Here is a 21,488-nt window from a genome sequence, read left to right on the forward strand (position 1 = left end):
ATGAACCACTTGGCCCTTGACTGATTTAAAATTCTTGAAGGACCCCAAACATCTGAATGAATCAAAGCAAAAGGTCTAGATGATAGTTTATTGCTAATTGAATAAGAGGTTCTATGATGTTTGGCTATAACACACGTCACACTGAAAAATACTAGGATCAAGAGTTTTAAATAAAGTAGGAAACATTTCCTTCACTAAACTAAAAGGAGGATGACCTAGTCAAAGATGATGAAGCCAAATGGCAGCTCGGTTAGAGGCTGTTTTCTGGGTTGAGTAGGCTGCCTGTAGCTGATCTTTAGGCTTAGTGCTCCTCCCTTGTAAGATATACAGCCCATGTTGCTCTTTAGCCACACCAATCGTCCTCCCTGTGTCCATGTTCTGAAATTTACACACATATGGAGAGAAAACAACATTGCAATTGAGGTCTTAAATGATTTGTTTTATGGAGATAAGGCTAAGGGTTAAATCTGGTACATAAAGTACCGGATTTATTGACAAATTTGGACCAAAGTTAACTTTTGCCTTTTCCTTTAATGGGAATTGTGGTCCCATTGGCAATAGTGATTTGTTTGGATGATGTAAAAGGCTCATAAGTATCAAAAAACTGGAAATTGGGTGTTATATGGTTAGTAACCCTTGAATCCAAGATCCTTGTGTTATTCCTACCAATTTTGGAGGCTAAGAAAGGAGTAAAACATATTTGTTTACCTTGTTGAGCCATAGAGCAGGATGCTCCTCCATCTTGAATGGTCTTTAGAAATTCCTTCAGCTTATTAATTTCCTCTTTATTGAGTTGATTGAAGTCCATTCCAGCACCAGTTCCAACACCCAACCTTTCTTCCTTTTCTACTTCTCCCTCTTGTTCTTTGTTTGAAAGGTAGCTTTGAGGGTAGTTTTGTGGAGGACCTTGAGTCCTTATATTCTTGAATCCACCAAGTTTGTTGAGGACTGCTTCCTTTCCATGCAACTTGAAGCAGATCTCCTTAGTGTGCCTTGGCTTATTACAGAAGGTGCACCATTGCCCTTCTCGTCCGGACTTATTTCGGTTTGTTAACTGCTTCCATGATTTGTTGCTGGAAAGGAGTGCTGATCCTTCCATATTGGATCCACCAAGCATGGCTCCTCTCCTATTTTCTTCCCTTCTAACAATAACAAACACCTCATTTAGGCTAGGTAATTTATCCTTACCGAGAATTTGAACCCGTACTTGATCGAACTCGGGATTTAAGCCGGCTAGGAACTCTACTATCCGGTCTCTTTCAAGAATCTGATTGAGAGTAGCAGTATCCGCTTGGCACACCATCTTTATAGCTTGGTATTTGTAGACGATGAGAAAATTAAATCAGACTTATATTCGATTAGTCTACACTTCCTTTACATACTTGGTCCCTATTTATCATGTACATAGAGAACAAAAAATGGAAACATAAGATTTAACCCAAGAAATCAGCCCCAAATAATCAGCCTAAACCTTCCAAATATTGTGATCTCAATCTTAATCTCTCACCACAATCTCCTCCAAATCCTCTTCAAATCATTCTGGATTTCAACACTCCCCCTCAAGTTGGATCATAGTTGTTGATCAAGTCCAACTTGCAGATAAACTCTTCAAAGCTAGATCTCTGTAACCCCTTAGTGAATATATCTGCCAATTGTTCTTTAGTAGGAATATAGGTCATGCAGATTGTTCCTTTCTCAATTTTCTTCTTTATGAAATGTCTGTTAACTTCTATATGTTTAGTCCTGTCGTGCTGGACTAGATTATGGGAAATACTGATAGCAGCTTTGTTGTCGCAGTAGAGTTTGATGGGAACCTCTACTGTGATATGTAGTTCCTCCAAAAGCTTTTGTAACCATAGCCCTTCACACATCCCTTGAGCAACAGCTCTGAATTCAGCTTCAGCACTACTTCTGGCTACCACGTTCTGCTTCTTGCTTCTCCATGTTACTAGATTTTCCCAAACATAAGTACAATAGTCGGTAGTAGATCTTCTGTCTTCTACTGAGCCTGCCCAATTTGCATCTGTATAGATCTCCATCTTCTTACTGTCTCCTTTCTTAAAGAATAGACCCCGCCCTGGTGAGCCTTTCAGATATATGAGAATCTTATACACTGCTTCTAGGTGACTTTCCTTTGGTGAATGCATATGCTGACTGACAACACTTACGGCAAAAACAATGTCGGGTCTAGTGTGAAATAGGTAGATCAATCTACCTACTAGCCTCTGATATCTTTCTCTATCCACAGGCTTTCCATCGTCTTCCATTCTTTTTCCTACCTCAATCGGGGTATTGCTTGGCTTGCAACCAAGCATACCAGTCTCAGTCAAAAGGTCAAGAACGTACTTTCTCTGAGAGACACTAATTCCCTTCTTTGATCTGGCGACTTTCATTCCCAGAAAATATCGCATTTGACCTAGGTTTTTTACCTCAAACTCTGTGGCTAAGACCTTCTTCAACCTCTCCACCTCTCTTATGTTATTTCTAGTAAGTATGATGTCATCCACATACACAATCAGAATGGTCCTCCTACCATCATTTGATAGTTTGAAGAACATAGTATGATCTGACTGCCCTTGTTGATATCCTTGATTCTTAATTACCTTTGCAAATCTATCAAACCACGCTCTTGGTGATTGCTTGAGCCCATATAGAGATTTCTTTAATCTACATACTCTGGTTTCTTTTCCCTCCTTGTAAAATCCTGGTAGTAATGTCATGAATACTTCTTCCTCTAGCTCACCATTCAGAAAGGCATTCTTGATGTCAAACTGATGGAGTGGCCAGTCTAGGTTTGTTGCCAAGGATAAGAGAACTCGTATAGTATTCAGCTTAGCTACTGGTGCAAATGTCTCGGTGTAGTCAATACCATATGTTTGGGTGAACCCCTTTGCAACTAAACGGGCTTTGTACCACTCTACTGTGCCATTCGCTTTATACTTCACCGTGAACACCCACTTGCAGCCCACTGATTTCTTCCCCCTTGGCAACGTCATCACCTCCCAAGTTCCATTTTTTTCTAATGCCCTTATTTCTTCCATCACTGCTTCTCTCTATTTTGGAATCTCCAAGGCTTCTTGAATATTCTTAGGAATCTGGGTTCTGTCAAGGTTAGACGTAAAAGCACGACACATGGCAGAAAGGGCATTATAAGATACAAATTTGGAGATAGGATGGAGAGTACATGAACGAGGTTGTTTTCTAAGAGCAATGGGTAAGTCATCAAGATTTTTTACCTGGTCAGGATTGGGTTTTGGCTCATGAGCATTTGGAGCTATCACCGGTTCAAACTCTTTTGATGCTTCAGATGCGAGAGTCTCAACGGGCTTTGATTTAGGTCTCCTTGAGTAGACAAGTGGCTCCTTGTCTATTTGTTCTTCCACATCTCCCCCTGAGTTCAAGATTCCTTCTGCGTTGGACAAAGAAGGAGATGGAGATGGTATATCATAGGGAGTAGACGCAAAGATCGCAACATTAAAGTCGGTGTCTGAGGGACGAGCTTCACTCAAGGACTCCCCCTGAAGCGAGTAGTAGGGAGTATGCTCAAAAAAGGTGACATCTAGACTAACATATAATTTATGTGAAAGAGGGTCATAACACTTGTAACCCTTCTGAGTAGAAGAGTAACCAAGGAAGACACATTTGAGGGCTCTTGGATCCAACTTGGTACGTTGGGAGGCGTGAATGTGGACAAACACGGTGGACCCAAAAACACGAAACGGGAGAGATGAACTGAGCCGAGAATTAGGGAAGATCTCTTGAAATTTTTGGAGAGGGGTTGCAAATGAGAGAATTTGACTAGGCATTCGGTTGATGAGGAATGCAGCAGTCAGAATGGCATCACCCCAAAAATTATTTTTCATGTGAGAGGTGAATAGGAGGGCACGAGCTACCTCAAGAATATGCCGGTTTTTCCTTTCAGCAACCCCATTTTGTTGGGGGATGTGAACACAAGAACTCTGGTGAACAATACCTTTGGCGTGAAGATAGGGGCCCAAAGAATGATTGAAGCACTCAGTGCCATTATCAGTACGAAGAATTTGAATTTTTGTGTGAAATTGGGTGTAAATCATAGTGTAGAAGTTCATGAAGACAGAACTAACCTTAGATTTATCATGTAGTAAATACACCCGATAAAGACGAGAATGGTCATCAATAAAGGTAACAAACCATTTTGTGTGGGTCCTATTGGGGACACGTGAAGGCCCCCAAAGGTCACCGTGAATCAAAGTAAAAGGTAGAGATGGTTTGTAAGGACTGGAGGGAAAAGTAGTGCGAGGATGTTTTGCAAGTTCACAGACTTCACATTGTAAATCCAAAAGATTTTTATTCAAACAAAGTGAAGGAAACAAATGTTTTAGATATTGAAAACTTGGATGACCCATTCATTTATGCCATAACAATAGGTCACTATCCCTAGGACTAGATGCAGAATTACAAAAAGAATGATGACACTGTTTACTCATGTGAGCGTCATCAAAGTAGTAGAGTCCCTCGCGTTCCTTAGCACTGCCAATCGTCTTCCCCGATGATAGCTCCTAAAAGACACAATGGGAAGACAAAAAAGTAGCTGAGCAATGAGATTGGTTGGTTAGTTGACTAACAGACAACAGATAGCAAGACAAATTAGGAACATGAAGGACATACTCCAAAGTAATAAATTCAGAGATACGGATACTCCCCTTGCCAGCTACCGGGGATAAAGTACCATCTGGAATTTTTACTTTCAAGTTACCGGCACAAGGTGAGTATGTGGAAAATAAATGATGGGAATCAGTCATATGATCGGATGCGCCAGAATCAATAATCCAGGAAGTACAGCGCGAAGTAGTACTAAGAGCAGTCAAAAAAGTACCTTTGTGGGCTAAGGAACTTGATGGAGGCGTAGAAGACTGACCCGAGGCTTGAAAGGTCGAAAAAAGAGCATATAACTTCTCAAGTTGCTCGGAGTTAAAACCCCCAATAGGGGCTAACTGAGTATGATGAGCTGATTCTATTTGCTGTTCAGTCAAGGCTTGATACCCATGAGGTTTATTGGGCTGCCTGGGCTTCCAATCACCAGGCTTGCCATGTAAAACCCAGCAGGTATCTTTGGAATGGCCTGATTTTTTGCAATGGTCACAAAAAGGCCTTTTGTTTTGTTTCAGTCCAGATGCTGTAGAAGGCCCACGCAATACAAGGACTGAAGCCTCAGGCCCAGCCCACACTCTTCTCCCTCAACATCACCTTCCGCCTACTTTCTTCTCGCCGAATTTCAGAGAATACCTCCTGAATGGAAGGTAATGGCCGACGACCCAAGACTCGGCTTCTCACATCGTCGAGCTCTCTGTTGAGCCCAGCCAGAAACTCGTACACCCTCTCGTTCTCCATCTTCTTCTTGAATCGCACACTGTCACTCGTGCACTCCCAAGATTCTTCACAGCTAAGGTCCAGTTCTTGCCATAAACCCAGCATCTCCATGTAGTATTCCATCACTTCTCTTTCTCCTTGCTTCATCTACCACAACCAAGTCTTTATCTCGAAGATTTGAGAGTCATTCTCGGCGTCGGAGTAGGTCTCGCGAACTGCTTCCCACACATCCTTCGCTGTCGGCAGGAACATGTATGTCTTGCCGATCGCTGGTCGCATGGAGTTGATCAAGTAGGAGGTGATGAGGGAATTCTCAGACCGCCATTTCTGGAAAGCCGCTACCTCCTTGGAAGATGGTTGTTTGATCTCGCCGATAAGGAAGCCCAATTTGCCTTTGCCGTCGATGACCAGCTTGATGGATTGGGCCCATTCTCGATAGTTCTTCCCATTCAGCTTCTCTACGGTAAGACAAATTGAAGAATTTTCAAACCCACTAGTCGAACCCATGGAGGGGATTATCTCTGATTCTCCCTCCTGAGTTACCGATTGGATAGATTCATGGCTGGCGGCCATGGCTTCTAGGGTTTTCAGAGTGACCTGGTCTCTGATACCATGTAGATGATGAGAAAATTAAATCAGACTTATATTCAATTAGTCTACACTTCCTTTACATACTTGGTCCCTATTTATCATGTACATAGAGAACAAAAAATGGAAACATAAGATTTAACCCAAGAAATCAGCCCCAAATAATCAGCCTAAACCTTCCAAATATTGTGATCTCAATCTTAATCTCTCACCACAATCTCCTCCAAATCCTCTTCAAATCATTTTGGATTTCAACAGTATTGATCAAGCTCTAACCATAGGCCTAGCATCAGATTATAATACTCTGTGACTGTTAATTGGCCTTGCTTTGAACCATTGATCTTTGTTTTGACATCAAAGATTACGGATGCATCCTTGGCCTTTGAATAAGTCTGATAAACAGTCTCCCAAACTTCTCGGGTAGTACTAAGGAACATAAAGTTCTTGCTGATATTTGGTTGTATTGTGCTCCATAACCACGACATGATGCAGGAGTCTTCCACATCCCATGTATTGAAGCCTAGATCAGTTTCTGGTGGAGGATTCCTAGTTAGGTGAGTGCTCTTTCCTTGGCCCTTAAGAAGGGTTTTGATTAGTTGCGACCATTGAAGAAAGTTCCTACCATCTAGCCGGTAGGATTGGTGAACACTTGGTAGTTTGCCGGTAAGAGGAGATTGATCCACTGGAGATGTTTCTCCATCGATGATAGTTGGTGAAGAAGACAGATTTACTGATGTTTCTGATATGGTTATGAAGGAAGAACAAAAGGATGAATGGTTTAGATGGCTAGAACCCAAGGAAAAAAAGAACTGAGTGCTATTAAGGCACAAGCAATGAAGGCACTGATTACTAGAAGAACAAGCTTGGATCGGCAAGCTCTGATACCATATTGGAAAAGGGAACTGGTATTCCTTATGATTTTATTGATGTCAATAATAAAATTTATACAAAAATTCTCTTAAGAATTCTCCTATATTTTAGGACTAGATTACATCAATTTAAATACAACAAGAAGATAAAACACAAAGATAAATACAAAAGATAAAAAGAATAAAACAATCTAAACAATCTATCACCTATCTCTATCTTGATCTCGGCTGGCTGCCTCCTTGCTGTTATCTTCAGATATTTTAACAATATGTGAAAAGATAAAAGAGAGTTCAAGCTGAGAAAATAAGGAAAAACAAGGATAAGGATGCTCCAGAAAATCAGAGAAAGAAGTCCTAAATTCAATCCAATCCTAATCTGAAATATATTGTTGTAATCTAGTCCTGTGGTTTAGGAGATTTCTTAGGAATTTGTGTATATATATTTTGCATCCTTGGATCAATGAGATTATGGAAGTTTATTCCTCTCATTAAAACTTCCAGCAGTTTATTTTTCAGCAACTAACATAACAAGTATATCCAATTATGTAAAGGTGAAACAATCTATAGAGGTCCATAATCCTCCTAATAATCAAGCAACTTTCTCAATATATGTGTCTGCAAGTATCGGATTAGGTTGTGGATATAAGCATTGATCAACATGCGGTGCTGTTTACCTAGCCGTCTAGTGGGAGAGCAGGAGAGAGCACTGGAAAGTGGGAACAACAATTGCATAGTAGCAGTAGGCCATTTATTTGTAAGAGAATCATAGGTCCAAACACATCACAGTTTCTGTTTACACGTTACTTGCTTTTGTTGATGTTTATGTGGAAGTATGCATCTTTCCACTTGCATATACACAATTTTGACCATTTGGTTCAACAGAATTCACCGTAGCCCTGATCACTTGAAGCCGGCTATAATTTATCTGCTTCCATCATAAATTTGGAACATCATTAAGGAAAGTAACAGAAGATGCTACATATGACTGATCTAGTTTAATAGTTTGGTGATCTTTATTTACTTTGTCTTTGCAATGCTTGCAGGATAGAGGTAATAGAAAGGCAGTGTATGACAACAGCGTTGAATGTAACATGGTTTTCCTTGGTCTTATATCTTTCTTCGACCCACCTAAGGACACTGCTAAGCAAGCACTGTGGCGGCTGGCTGATAAGGGAGTGCAAGCAAAAGTGTTAACAGGTGACTCACTCCACTTGGCAATAAGGATCTGCAAAGAAGTTGGCATTGAGACGACGCACATGGTTACTGGACCTGACCTCGAGTTACTGAACCACGATTCCTTCCATGAGACTGTCAAGAGAGCAACAGTGTTTGCCAGGCTTACACCTACTCTGAAACTCCGAGTAGTGCAGTCCTTGCAGACAGTGGGAAAACATGTTGTAGGGTTTTTGGGAGATGGGGTAAATGACTCGCTTGCTCTGGATGCTGCTAATGTGGGGATATCAGTTGACTCAGGAACATCGATTGCAAAAGACCTTGCTGACATTATCTTACTGGAGAAAGACCTCAATGTTCTCGTTGCTGGAGTAGAGCATGGTCGACTTACATTTGCAAACACAATGAAGTATATCAAGATGTCGGTCATAGCCAATATAGGAAGCATTCTTTCTTTACTCATCGCGACTCTGGTTCTTGGATTTGAGCCCTTGACACCAAGACAACTTCTTACACAGTACTTTTTGTACAATTTTGGCCAGATTGCAATCCCATGGGACAATATGAGAGAGGATTATGTGAAAACACCTCAGAAGTGGTCACTCAAAGGCTTAGCTGTATTCACCTTGTGGAATGCCCCAGTGTGCACTCTTGCTGATGCGTCGTCCCTCCTGTTCATTTGGTTTTACTACAAGCTTTATGCTTCAACGCAAATTTCAATTTTCCGTTCTGCCTGGTTCGTCGAAGGGCTTCTGATGCAAACCCTAATTATCCACATGATCCGGACCGAAAAGATCCCCTTCATTCAAGAGGTAGCCTCATGGCCAGTGATTTGTTCTACGGTCGTGATCTCTGCCATAGGAATTTCAATTCCATACACACCAATTGGGTCTGTACTGGGGTTTACGCCCTTGCCATCTTCATATTTTGTCTTTTTGGTTGTGCTTTTCGTAGGCTATTTTACAGTAGGGCAGCTAGTTAAGAGATCTTATATTCTGGTGTACAAGACATGGCTCTAGATAAAGACCAAAATCATGATGAGAAAATGTTGGCAACAGTTACTGGATAATAAAACACAGGAAAAAATTTCTTGTATTTATTGAGCGAAGCATAATGTAGCCTCATTGTTTCACGGGATCTCTCAGATCCTGTGGATACTCTCTGTACCAAGAACATTATTTTGTGCATCACCTTCAGATTTTCACCTCTGGGAGCAATTATTGAGTGGCAAGGAACCAATGGCTGCATTTCAAGCTTCTACCTTCAATTTATTGGGTGACTTTGACAAGATCCATCAGTGTATGTGAAGAAAGAACCAGCTCCAGCTGCATCAATACAAGCAAGGTTCTACCTTGAATTTGTGAGGCAACTTTGATAAGATCTCTCACAAAATATATTGGAGGAGGATGCAGCTGGACGCCACTCCAAGTAAAGTTAAGCCAGTCCAAATTTTCGGATCTGGTGAATGACCTGCATGGAGTACATTTCACGCATATCATTAACGTTATTGTTAAGAACCCACAGCCACTACCCTTTGTAAGCACAAATAGCCCACAAACTACATACACCAGGTAAACAGGTGCGTAGGAGGATACTAACTTACTATAAGCTCTTACCATTAGGCTAACCTATGGGGCTTAGTGTGTCCAACTATGAAAGAAAGGTAAGTAGCTAAAAAACATAGATGAGCAACCCAGATTTCTTGCACCATGCAAATGTGTTGAACCAAAAAAAGGAAAGCCTAGAGATCTACCTAATTGAAGATAATTGTTGCGAGTGTTCCATTCGAAATCCCAGTGCTGTCTGTCATTCTTCAGTGTCCAATAAGCCCATCCAAATGATGCTGCATTGTAGACCTCTAACTGTGCTCTTCCAAAATCTTGATAATCCCTTTGAGATCCGCTTGTCACATTCCACTCATTCACCCACTCCCCTGCAAGAAGTCCATTTCTAAATCCCATGTACAACTTGCATCAAACCAAAACCATGTTTGAATTGAAACTAGGTCACTTTTACAGGCCAAAAGACTGACGTGAAACTTCACAGATGCCACAGAACCTTAAATTGAAAGAAATCAATTCCGAAGGGGAATCTTGGCTTACCAATAAAAACAAGAGGCCCATTTGCACTGTTTAATGATTGCAATTGGGCTTCTCTGTTCTCGTAAATGTATTGGATATTGTCCATGGTGCTCATATTGACAAAGAAAGTGTCAAAAAGATTGTAGTAATGCAAATCTACCACCATGTTCACAGAGCCTATGTTAGCTTGATAAAGTTCAAACGGATCTGCATTCCCAATTCTTTGGCAAACTACCACATAAGCTGTTGTCGAGTGCTTCCGGACAATTTCATAGCCTCGCTTGTAATATGAAACTAAGACATCCAGAGGAACATCTGCAGCTGATGGTTCATTTAAAAGTTCAATGCCCAGCAACGCAGGATGCTTGGCATATCTGCAAAAGAAGATTTTGTTTTTCTAAGAACTTAGAACTTTTCTATACCCAAACCATAAATAATTTGACAGGAGAAACAAAAAAGTATAAGACTAGATTTACTGCTGAATCACAAACTATTCAAGATTAAATGTTTCCATTATGGATTCACTGGAGTTAGAAGTTGAAACTCCTCGAAAGGAAGTCCTAGTCAGCTAATGCAATGTTCATATAAGAGATAATGAACTTACCAGATCTAAGAAGTAGACAAAATAGCATGAGATGAAAGGGAAAAGAGATGGGTTAAGAGATTTTTGGAGAACAGGTGAAGGCTATATTCTAGCAGAAAATGAGGGGTTGTCAAGCAGCTGAAGAAAGGAAATGTTATCAGTTTAATGGCCTACAGCAACCCTTGCCCCCCACCACCACCACCCAAAAAAAAAAAAAAAAAGATGCTTTATTTTCCTTGGTACCCAAAATAGGCGTGTACTACCTCCCATACCCAAAGAACAACTATTTTATATTCAAAACAATTACCTAAAATTATAATACCGTGTCACCGCTTCATGATGAAACCAATTTACTACATAGAGTGTTTGACTGCCATCAGAGATTTTGCTTCAATATAGAACTCAAACACAGGAAAGAAACATACGAGGGACTTCAGCTGAAGGGAATAAGAGAATGCCAAAGCTGAAAATCAAGCCAAATATCTGTGAGCCCAGCACTAAGTCAACATTCATAAGTGGGCATTGGACATGATAACTATACTGCTTGCTCTTATTGCTAGCCACACCATCATGTAATCAGGAAGCCCTATATTGTATACTAAATAGATGTGCACATTTGATAATTGTCTATCTTCTTACCTGGAAGCTAGAAATTCTATTACGTCCAGTGACTGTGAGATGTAATCTGGAGATGTAGGCCAGCCTGTTGTACCATCTCTACTAGCGCTATGTTCCATCCCATTTTGGGAGCCTGGAGCCGCATGAAGGTCAATTATACACTTTATATCATAAGCTCTGCATTGAAATTGCAATTACAGTTTAAAAGAGAGACATACCCATAAGAACCTAGCCAACTGCAATAGGAAACAGGAAAAGATCAAAGCAAGACCTACTGTGCCCATGAGAATGCATTGTCAAGAGCTTCCAAACTACCACCAATAAAAGGAGGTGGAGGATTATGATCAAAAGCTATCCACCAGCCAACAGGTATCCTCACAGCATTTATTCCATGTCTATATAGAAACTGAAAGTCTTCCACGGTGATAAAACTGTTTCGATGCTTCTGGAATGTCAATCATATATGTTAAATCAAACAACTAAGCAAATAGGAGAACAAATACAAATATTATAGCTATTCTTTTAGAGTCAGACAAAAGGTCCCTTTTCCTAGCCACGCAATAAGAGCTCATGTTAAAAATGTGGCAGGATAAGAACAAAAAAGAAAATTTGAAACTACAGGAAAAATCAAGGACCCATCAAAGTGTACATGAACAGAGATAGACGGTACATTGATGATAGACCAGAGGCCGATGCTTGTGACATCCTTAACAACACCTGTTCTTAGTGTTGGTAAAATCACAAGCTCTTTTATATGGATATTCTCTTCCAACACAAGCAGTTCATAATGCATATTGCAGAACCACCAAACACATTTTATATATTTTCTGTCAATAAAACATAAGAAAAATAGATTCAATCTTGATTGTGTGATTTTTGAAAAATCTCATCTAGTTTGGGATATGCTTCTTCCAAATTGCCCCTCAACAGAGTACTGAATGTCAAAATTCTGTGTTTTTCTAAAGGATGTCCCGGAATGCGAGGATCCCCCTTTATGAGAGTCAAAGGAGGGCGGCTTTTGAACGCTTATCAGTCCTTGTAGCTACCAATGCTTGTGCTCAAAATTGTGTGATTTTTTGAACTTGGAAAATGCAAGAAAATAAAGAAGTAGAATCCCAAACTAGTTTACCTTCAGAACTTCTTTTGCTTTATCATGACCATGTCCGTTTGCAAGCTGGAAATCTCCATGCAAATTATTTGCTATAATTATCATTTCAAATGTGGCTGCATTATCATTCCATCCAGGTGTACCTGAATAGTCTGCTGTAAGTTGGTTGTCTTTTGAAGCCTGAACAAGTAAATCATAAAAGCTACTAAAGTCATTGTTGAAAGATTTTGTCTTTAAATAATTACACATATTAACATTGGAACTGTTATTCAATGTTTATGCGACTTCAACTTATGAAGGCAAGATCCATGCTTCTGACTCTTTTGATTTGAGATATAGTATAACTTTTCTTTTTTACTCTCTGGGAGAGAAATGCTTCAAGAAACAGCTAAGGAGAATGAGGGAAATAAGAAAAGGCCAAAACATTAGGACTTAGAGATTTACTAAGAAGCACTGACATGGATACAGGTACGAAAATGGATATAGAAACAGATATGGGAGACAATGATTTGAAGAAATAAAGATATGATACAGTTGGGATACAGCAAAAAGAAAATAATACAACAAAAAGAAAAGGACCATAATAGCTAATCATTTCAAAGCATTGAAATTATCTGAAAAAAACAGCAATGTGATATGAAGAAACCATTCAATCCATAAAAAGTATAAGAAATATTGGGAAAAAAAATACCAGAAATCTAAAATAAAGACATGTAAAAAAATTAATTATTTTGGTTGGAATTGCAACTAGGCTTAATTTTTTTTATTCTTTACCACTGTTGTTAGAATCTTACGATTCACGATTCGACTCGATTCATATAGAAATCGAGTTGAATCTATAGGATAAATCTAAAATCCCTTAGAATCATACGATTCACGATTCGAATCATACAATTCGACTTAATTCATATAGGAATCGAATCGAATTTATAGGGTGAATCGAAAATCCCTTAAAATCAACTATGAATCGGACGAATCGACCATAAATTGCATGAATAGCACGATTCGTCCAAATCATCCAATTCGTGCCACTTCGTCTGCATATGTGCTTTAATCAAATATTTGTTCGATTTGGCTATCTTTGAAAACAAAGAAGATGATGAAAATGATGAAAATGATTGATAACTAGTGAAGATTATGGATAATGGAATTTATTAGTAATCTTATAGTTGTAGGTTTTTTTTTTTTCTAGCTTGTTATTTTGAAAGTGGTTTGATTTAGTGTAATTTGAATTTAAAGGCAACATACTTTTGCCTTTTGGTATAATTTTAAGCTTAACAAATATATTTAAAAGTTTATTTATCTATTTATATTTAAAAGAATTGATCATGGTGGACACATTATTTATTTTCTATGGATATATATTATTTATAATTGAAATTGAGAATGTGTATCGAATCTTACGATTCGATTTGATTCTCGATTCACGATTCATAAAATAAGGATTTCGATTCTCGATTCGAATCTCGATTTAACAACTATGTTCTTTACTCAAAACACTTCTCACATTTGTAAATTTTATTCCCCCAAAAGAAAAAAAGTTCCCATAACAATATCAAAAACACTACTTAAAAAAAATATATATATATCAAAAACCTTGTTCTGTTCTCAGGTATGCTTGTCTGCCTAACCCCATAGACACAATTGTCCTGAATGTACCTAAAAGTAGAGAAGTAGTTCACAAAAAAAAAAAAAAAAAAGGAAAGAAAGAAAGAAAGTGAGAGTAGTAATGAACTATTAGGACATGCCACTTGCCATGTCTGTCACATGCCCGGCAAAAATTCACATTTGATGTGTCAGACACCATCCAAAATATAGTTTTCATACTTCCTAAACATTTTATAAAGATTCTAAAAAATGTGCGTGTGTGTTTTTGTGCATTCTACTTATTTATACACCTCAAAATTGTGAGGCATAAGCAATTTGGTATTAGATAATTGAACAATAGAACATTGGGTTTTTCTCCTCTAAATTTCTCTCTCTTGTTGACCTCTTTCTTCTTCTAATCTCTCTCAGGCATATTCTTTTTTTCTCTTATCTTCTACATTCTCTCCCAATATTTGATGTAACAACCTTCTTTAAATTACTTTTCATTGACTACCACGTAATTCAATATCTAAAGCTTTATTACAAGAGCCATTATCTTTGTGCTGCCAAGGCAAGGTGCTAGAAGAGGTGAACTAAATACAGTCTTAATATTTGCACTATTCAAAAAGCCAGCTTTAAACTTTAGGAGAATGGGCAGTTCTAAAAAGGTCTTTGGCCATGTCGTACACTGATCCTATTGAACATTTCTAGGTACATGTCAAACATGCATCATACATCTCTTCATATTTTTAGCCTTTCTAAAACAAAAAACTTGGGAGAGATGAGTATGCAAAGCAAGAGTGTGTCTATCACTTTAGAAACTTGAGCTACACTATTTACTTAAAAGGGCAAGCAAAATAATAAATAAATCAGTGTTCTAAAAATTGCTCTAGGCGCTAGGCGGCCACTGGCCGCCTCGAGTATGCCCTAGTCGGGCCTCCTAGGCGCCCCAGGCGGCGCCTAGGTGGGTCGCACCGCCTAGGCCGCCCAATTTTTTGCTTTATATATCAGCCGATTTTAGGGTATTTTATTTCTTAATCTCGTCTCTCAGCCTCTCCCCCTCTCACCCCAAGGCCGCCGCTGCCTCAACGTTGTCGTCTCAACGCCGTCAGCTTGCCAGTACTCACCACCATCGATGCCTCTAGCTCCATCATTGCCATTAAGCTTCATCAACACCGCCTCTATGCCATTCGCGTCTTCCTCGCTGCCTAAACGTCGTCGTCGCCGCCGCATCCTCGCCGCCAGTGAGCTCCATCTCCTTCATAACCTCTTTCTCTCTCTCTGAGTCTCTGGTTATTGGTTTCAATTTCTCTCCGTTACATTGTTTTTGTTTTTCATTTTTTATGTTATTTTATTTTTTTGTTCTATTTATATATTAGATATATATTTAGTTTTAATTATTATTAATTATATATAATATATGTGTTTTTACATGATGAAGAAGATTGAAAACAAAAAATTATATGAGGTTATTAGTTATTTTGCAGAAAATAATTTCTGTTTTCATTATATTATAAAACAAAAGTTATTTTGCTGTTTTATTGTTTTAATTTGATTATTTTGCAGTTATTTTGCAGTTATGGCATGATATGTTATTGTTATTTTGAATATTAAGTGAGATTATTGGTTATATATATATAGGTTTCTATTGCAAGTTTCTTCGATTAAAAAAAAATCAAAATTTTCTAGGCTCCGCCTAGGCGGTAGGCCCCAGCCTTGCGCCTAACTAGCGCATTTTAGAACATTGAAATAAATTAAGATTGACATAAACTGGTGCACATTGTAATTTCAAGAATTTTGAGACCCAAAAGGACCTTACGAATAAGACATTTTCAAAAATAGGAATTATAACTTCTATTCACACTTCTTTGCAAATATTTAGGCGGTGGAAAGATAAATTAATACTTTGTTATATATTGAATTGTTAACCACCATATGATTTAAAAGATGTTAGATAAAAGATTAACTTTATTTTTTAATATTATCAATTTTACTCTCAAAACTCCTCCCTCACATGTGGCCAAACTTCATTGCATAGTGATAGAAGACCCATAAGACCCATACAGTTCCATTACCATAGACGGAAGAAGCAGGGGCAAAATAGGGATAAGGGAGAGGAGGAAAGAAACAAAAACGGTTAAAGGAGCATTATGGGGAGAGCAGGCTGGTGGCATGTGCGCACAATAAATTCTGTTAGAGGAGCATAGCTAGAGCAACATATAAATAAGGAAGAGAGTAGAATAGAGAGGGATTCGGAAGGAAGGAAGATATTGGGAGAGATTGGACCTCTCAAAAGTCCATTTTCCTATTTTTTCAGTGTAATTCTCTTCATTTTATAGTAAATCAAGGTAGATTATCTTCAGTAATCTATCATTTTGGTATCAGAGCAGTAAAATCGATCCCCATGGTGAACCTTAGTGACCGAGTAGGGGACCTGGAAGGGCGGATTGATGGGTTGTACAGTGGGTTGGAGTCGCTGAAATCGGAAGTGCAGAAGGTGAGTGGAATTGAGAAAAACATGGCCACTCTAATGGATCAGTTCGCGCTACTGATGGCGCATTGGGATGAACAGGAACGAGGGAGAAAAGGGAAGCGGGAGGGAACGGAAATGCCACAGGGTTCCTCTTCGTTCATGGAGGGAACGCCAGAAGTGAGAATGGGCAGAGGCGAGGGGGATGATGGAGTCGAAGGGACAGGAAGGTCTGATTACAAGGGGAGGCGCCTGGAAATGCCGGTTTTCGAGGGAGAAGATCCAGATGGTTGGATTTTCAGGGCTGAAAGGTATTTCATCGTTAATCAGCTGTCGGCGCTGGAGAAGTTGGAATCCGCAGCTCTCTGTTTTGATGGGCCAGCGCTCGCTTGGTTCCAATGGGAACAAAGGCGGGGGAGGATACGGAGTTGGGAAGAATTGAAGGTGATGCTAAGGAATCGATTTAGGTCCACACATGAGGGGACCCTAGAGGAGAGATTCCTTGCCCTTAAGCAGTGGGGATCAGTTAGAGAGTACTGCCTTTGTTTTGAGACATTGGCTTCACCTCTCAAAGGCTTGCTGGAGGCCTTGTTGGAGGGCCAATTCATCAATGGGTTGAAGCCAGAAATCAGAGCGGAACTGCGAATGCTAGGGCTGAATGGATTGGATCAGCTCATGGAAGTGGCCCAACGAATTGAGGAAAGAAACATGGTAGTTAGAGGAGGTTCGTTCGGAGGTGGTCAAAACAAGGCAACAACTCACTACAACCCAATTCCGAACCAGCACCGATCGGTGAGCACAATGGCCCCACTAGCATCGCCAAAGCCAGCAACGACCAATGCGGTTGTGCTGCACCGGAATCCGGTTACTGGTAAGGGGAGTAATTCGCCTTTCAAGAGACTGAGTGAGGCAGAATTGAAGGCCAAACGGGAGAAGAGCCTATGCTTTAGATGTGATGAGAAGTACTCTATTGGGCATCGCTGCAAAAACAAGGAGTTACAAGTCATGGTAATTTATGATGAAGAGAATGATGAGCTGGGGGTAGAAGAGGAGACGGATGGAGGGGATGAATGGGAGGTGAAGGAGGCTAAGGGAGAGGTGATAGAATTGTCCATGAATTCCGTGGTAGGGCTTATCCCGCCCCAAACCATGAAGGTGAAAGGGCAGGTTGCTGGCCATGAGGTGGTAATACTTGTAGACAGCGGCGCTACGCATAATTTCATTTCAGCTGAGCTGGTACAGACATTGGGACTGCCAAGGTCGGAGACGGCGGGTTATGGAGTGATCATGGGAACGAGAATTGCTGTACAGGGCGCCGGAATCTGTAAGGGGGTGCTTCTTTCTCTTCAAAATTTGGAGATAACTGAGGACTTCCTTCCCTTGGAGCTGGGCAGTTCGGACGTCATCCTTGGAGTGAAATGGTTGGCAACCTTGGGTAAGGTACAGGTTGATTGGAAGTCCCTAACTATGAGATTCAATGCAAGAGGGGTGATGGTCACGTTGCAAGGGGATCCTAGCTTAAGCAAAACCCTTGTCACCTTGAAGGCCATGATGAAAGCACTTAAGGACAGTGGGGCGGGAGTGCTTCTTGAATTAGGGTGTCTCTCGACAAATTGTGGGGAATTCACTACTGTCACACAGGGAGGTATCCAGCAAGTGTTGGCCGAGTTTGGTGACATATTCAATGATCCAGAAGGGCTGCCACCAAAGAGGACACGAGAACATGCTATCAACTTACAGCCAGGAGCTTCTCCGGTAAGCGTGAGGCCCTATCGTTACCCCTATGTTCAAAAAAATGAAATTGAGAGGCTAGTACGGGAAATGCTTGCTGCAGGGATTATTAGACCTAGTATTAGTCCATTCTCCAGCCTTGTTTTGTTAGTTAAAAAAAAGGATGGGGGATAGAGGTTTTGTGTAGATTACCGAGCCTTGAATAAAGTAATGGTGCCGGATAAATTTCCTATCCCAGTGATTGATGAGTTGTTAGATGAATTGCATGGGGCCACAGTGTTTTCAAAGCTGGACTTGAAGGCTGGATACCACCAGATTCGAGTTAAGGAAGAAGATGTGCTGAAGACGGCGTTCCGTACTCACGAGGGGCACTACGAGTTCTTGGTCATGCCCTTCGGGCTGACCAATGTGCCGACAATATTTCAATCCCTCATGAATGAGATCTTCAAAGGTCAGTTGAGACGATCCGTGTTGGTTTTTTTTTATGATATTTTGGTATTTAGCAAGGACTTGGGGGCACATGAGTAGCATTTAAAGGAGGTGCTACAAGTGTTGGCTGCAAACCAGCTCTAAGCCAATAGAAAAAAGTGCCAATTTGGGCAGCGGGAAGTGGAATATTTGGGCCATGTCATCTCACGCGAAGGGGTGGCTGCTGACCAGTCCAAGGTTAAGGCCATGCTTGAGTGGCCAAGGCCGGGGACGATAAAAGAGTTACGGGGGTTTTTGGGGCTGACAGGGTACTATAGACGGTTTGTGAAAGATTATGGGAAGTTGGCTTGGCCTCTCACTGAAAAACTCAGAAAGAACGGGTTCAGTTGGGATGAATCAGCAGAAAAATCTTTCCAGCAGTTGAAGAAAGCAATGACCTTCTTACCAGTGTTGGCATTACCTGATTTCACTAAACGGTTTGAGGTGGAAACGGATGCGTCTGGATCAGGTTTAGGGGCTGTGTTGATACAAGAGCATCGCCCCATTGCTTTCTACAGCCATGCCCTTAATCCTAATGGCCACAATAAGTTAGTGTATGAGCGGGAGTTGATGGCAATAGTGTTCACTGTCCAAAAATGGAGGCACTATTTATTGGGCCAGAAGTTTATCATACGCACCGATCAGAGGAGCTTGAAGTTTCTCATGGAGCAAAGATTGGTGAGTCTCGAACACCAAAAATGGTTGCTAAAACTGATGGGCTTTCAGTTTGAGATCCAATATCGGCCCAGGTGGGAGAACAAGGCAGCCGATGCCCTCTCTAGAATCAATCACCCAGCTGGTCTTTTTGCAATAACAGTTCCTATAATTATTCAACTTGAACAACTGGCTAAAGAAGTGGAGGCAGATGTGGAATTGCAGAAATTAATCAAGGAAATCCAGCTGGATCCGTCGGCCAAACCCAACTATCAATGGGCCAATAATCAACTCTTCTTCAAGGGCAGATTATACTTGCCTAAGGGATCGACTTTGATTCCTACATTGCTCCAAGAGGGGCACGATGGGAGTTTGGGTGGGCATTCAGGCTTCTTGAAGACATACAAGCGCATAGCAGCGAATGTATACTGGGTTGGTATGAAGGGGGATATCCATCGCTTTGTGAACCAATGTGCCATCTGCCAACAGCACAAATACCAAGCTTTATCACCTGGGGGCCTTCTACAGCCACTCCCAATTCCCGGTCAGGTATGGGAAGATATAGCCATGGATTTTATTGAAGGCTTGCCTAGATCAGGAAATATGGACAACATATTGGTCGTGGTGGATAGATTGAGTAAATATGGACATTTCATAGGGCTCAAACACCCTTTTACGGCTAGCAATGTGGCTGCGATTTTTGTAAAGGAAGTGATACGCCTACACGGGGTGCCTCGATCCATTGTGTCGGATAGGGACAAAGTCTTCATGAGCCATTTTTGGGCAGAATTATTTTGCCTCCAAGGCACAAAGCTATGTAGAAGTACAGCTTACCACCCCCAATCGGATGGGTAGATGGAAGTTTTAAACCGGACACTAGAGACCTATCTACGATGCTTTGCGTCAAGAAGACCCAAGGCTTGGTTCAGCTGGCTACCATGGGCGGAGTTATGGTACAACACTTCTTACCACACAGCTTTCAAACTTACTCCCTTCTAGGTGGTTTATGGACAAGAGCTACCAGGGTTATTGCGGTTCGAAAGGGGGTCCACCCTGGTATCAGCAGTGGAACAGCAGCTGGTTGTGAGGGATCAGATACTGGATGAATTAAAGGCTCAATTACAGCGGGCTCAAGCTTAGATGAAAGCAAGGGTAGATGGGAAAAGGCAGGATGTGCAGTTTGAAGTCGGAGACATAGTTTATTTGAAGATCAGACCCTACCGTCACAAGTCGTTGGCTGCGCGTCCTAATGAGAAGCTGGCACCTCAATTTTATGGCCCATTCGCTGTGGAGAAGAAGGTTGGGCAAGTCGCCTACAAGCTGTCCTTGCCTGCAACTTGCAGCATTCATCCCATCTTCCATGTTTCCCAATTACGCAAGGCCAATGGTATGCTCACTACCATAACGAATATACCTAGCCAACTCAATGGAGAACTTGAGATGTTAGTAGAACCGGAAGCTGTTATTGGAGTAAAGCCGGGAATGGGTAAGAACTTAAGAGGCTTGGATGTACTCATTTAGTGGAAAGGGCTGCCACCCTTGGAAGCTACCTGGGAACCCTATGACATGCTCTAGCAACAATTTCCTGACTTCCACCTTGCGGACAAGGTGAGTTCTATGGGGGGAGGCATTGATAGAAGACCCATAAGACCCATACAGTTTCGTTACCATAGACGGAAGAAGCAGGAGCAGAATAGGGATAAGGGAGAGGAGGAAAGAAACAAAAACGGTTAAAGGGGCATTATGGGGAGAGCAGGCTGGTGGCATGTGCGCACAACAAATTCCGTTAGAGGAGCATAGCTGGAGCAACATATAAATAAGAAAGAGAGTAGAATAGAGAGGGATTCGGAAGGAAGGAAGATATTGGGAGATATTGGACCTCTCAAAAGTCCATTTTCCTATTTTTTCAGTGTAATTCTCTTCATTTTATAGTAAATCAAGGTAGATTATCTTTAGTAATCTATCACATAGCTGGTCCAAACACGTGCAATTATTTAAATGTTAGGTTTAAACTTAGGACCTTTTGCCTGTGCTGATACTACTTGTCATGGGGCAAATGGATTCCCTTGTGTAGCGACCCTACCCTGGAGCGGTTGAAGGGAGGGGCCAACCATTCTCCTTGGGCAACAAACATAAACAATATAAAGTTTGCATCTAAAAGGTGGCATACCTACATCCACACCTGATATATATCAATATCCCACAAGAA

At 40.8% G+C, this 21,488-nt stretch overlaps 2 protein-coding genes across 8 annotated transcripts in view; one reads left to right on the plus strand and one right to left on the minus strand.

Annotated features, from left to right (window-relative positions):
• LOC127803019 (uncharacterized) overlaps positions 1-9,318 on the plus strand; it is a 72,333-nt gene extending 63,015 nt beyond the window's left edge. For 4 of the 6 annotated variants that reach the window (XM_052339005.1, XM_052339004.1, XM_052339006.1 and 1 more), the window contains one exon: positions 7,850-9,318. In XM_052339005.1, the coding sequence (XP_052194965.1) occupies positions 7,850-8,998 (1,149 nt within the window). In that variant the 3' untranslated portion in view covers positions 8,999-9,318. The remainder of the gene's footprint in view (positions 1-7,849) is intronic. The other 2 variants (XM_052339008.1, XM_052339009.1) reach the window with 2 other exon arrangements.
• The window catches only part of LOC127803020 (probable glucan 1,3-beta-glucosidase A), a 29,964-nt gene continuing 17,533 nt past the window's right edge, over positions 9,058-21,488 (minus strand). For both annotated transcript variants that reach the window (XM_052339011.1, XM_052339010.1), the window contains 6 exons: positions 12,391-12,549; positions 11,537-11,706; positions 11,283-11,438; positions 10,082-10,434; positions 9,733-9,912; positions 9,058-9,449 (listed from right to left, as the gene is read on the minus strand). In XM_052339011.1, coding sequence (XP_052194971.1) covers positions 9,364-9,449; positions 9,733-9,912; positions 10,082-10,434; positions 11,283-11,438; positions 11,537-11,706; positions 12,391-12,549 — 1,104 coding nt within the window. In that variant the 3' untranslated portion in view covers positions 9,058-9,363. The remainder of the gene's footprint in view (positions 9,450-9,732; positions 9,913-10,081; positions 10,435-11,282; positions 11,439-11,536; positions 11,707-12,390; positions 12,550-21,488) is intronic.

This window comes from Diospyros lotus, chromosome 6 (assembly GCF_014633365.1).
Source record: "Diospyros lotus cultivar Yz01 chromosome 6, ASM1463336v1, whole genome shotgun sequence".
Taxonomy (NCBI): Eukaryota; Viridiplantae; Streptophyta; class Magnoliopsida; order Ericales; family Ebenaceae; genus Diospyros; species Diospyros lotus.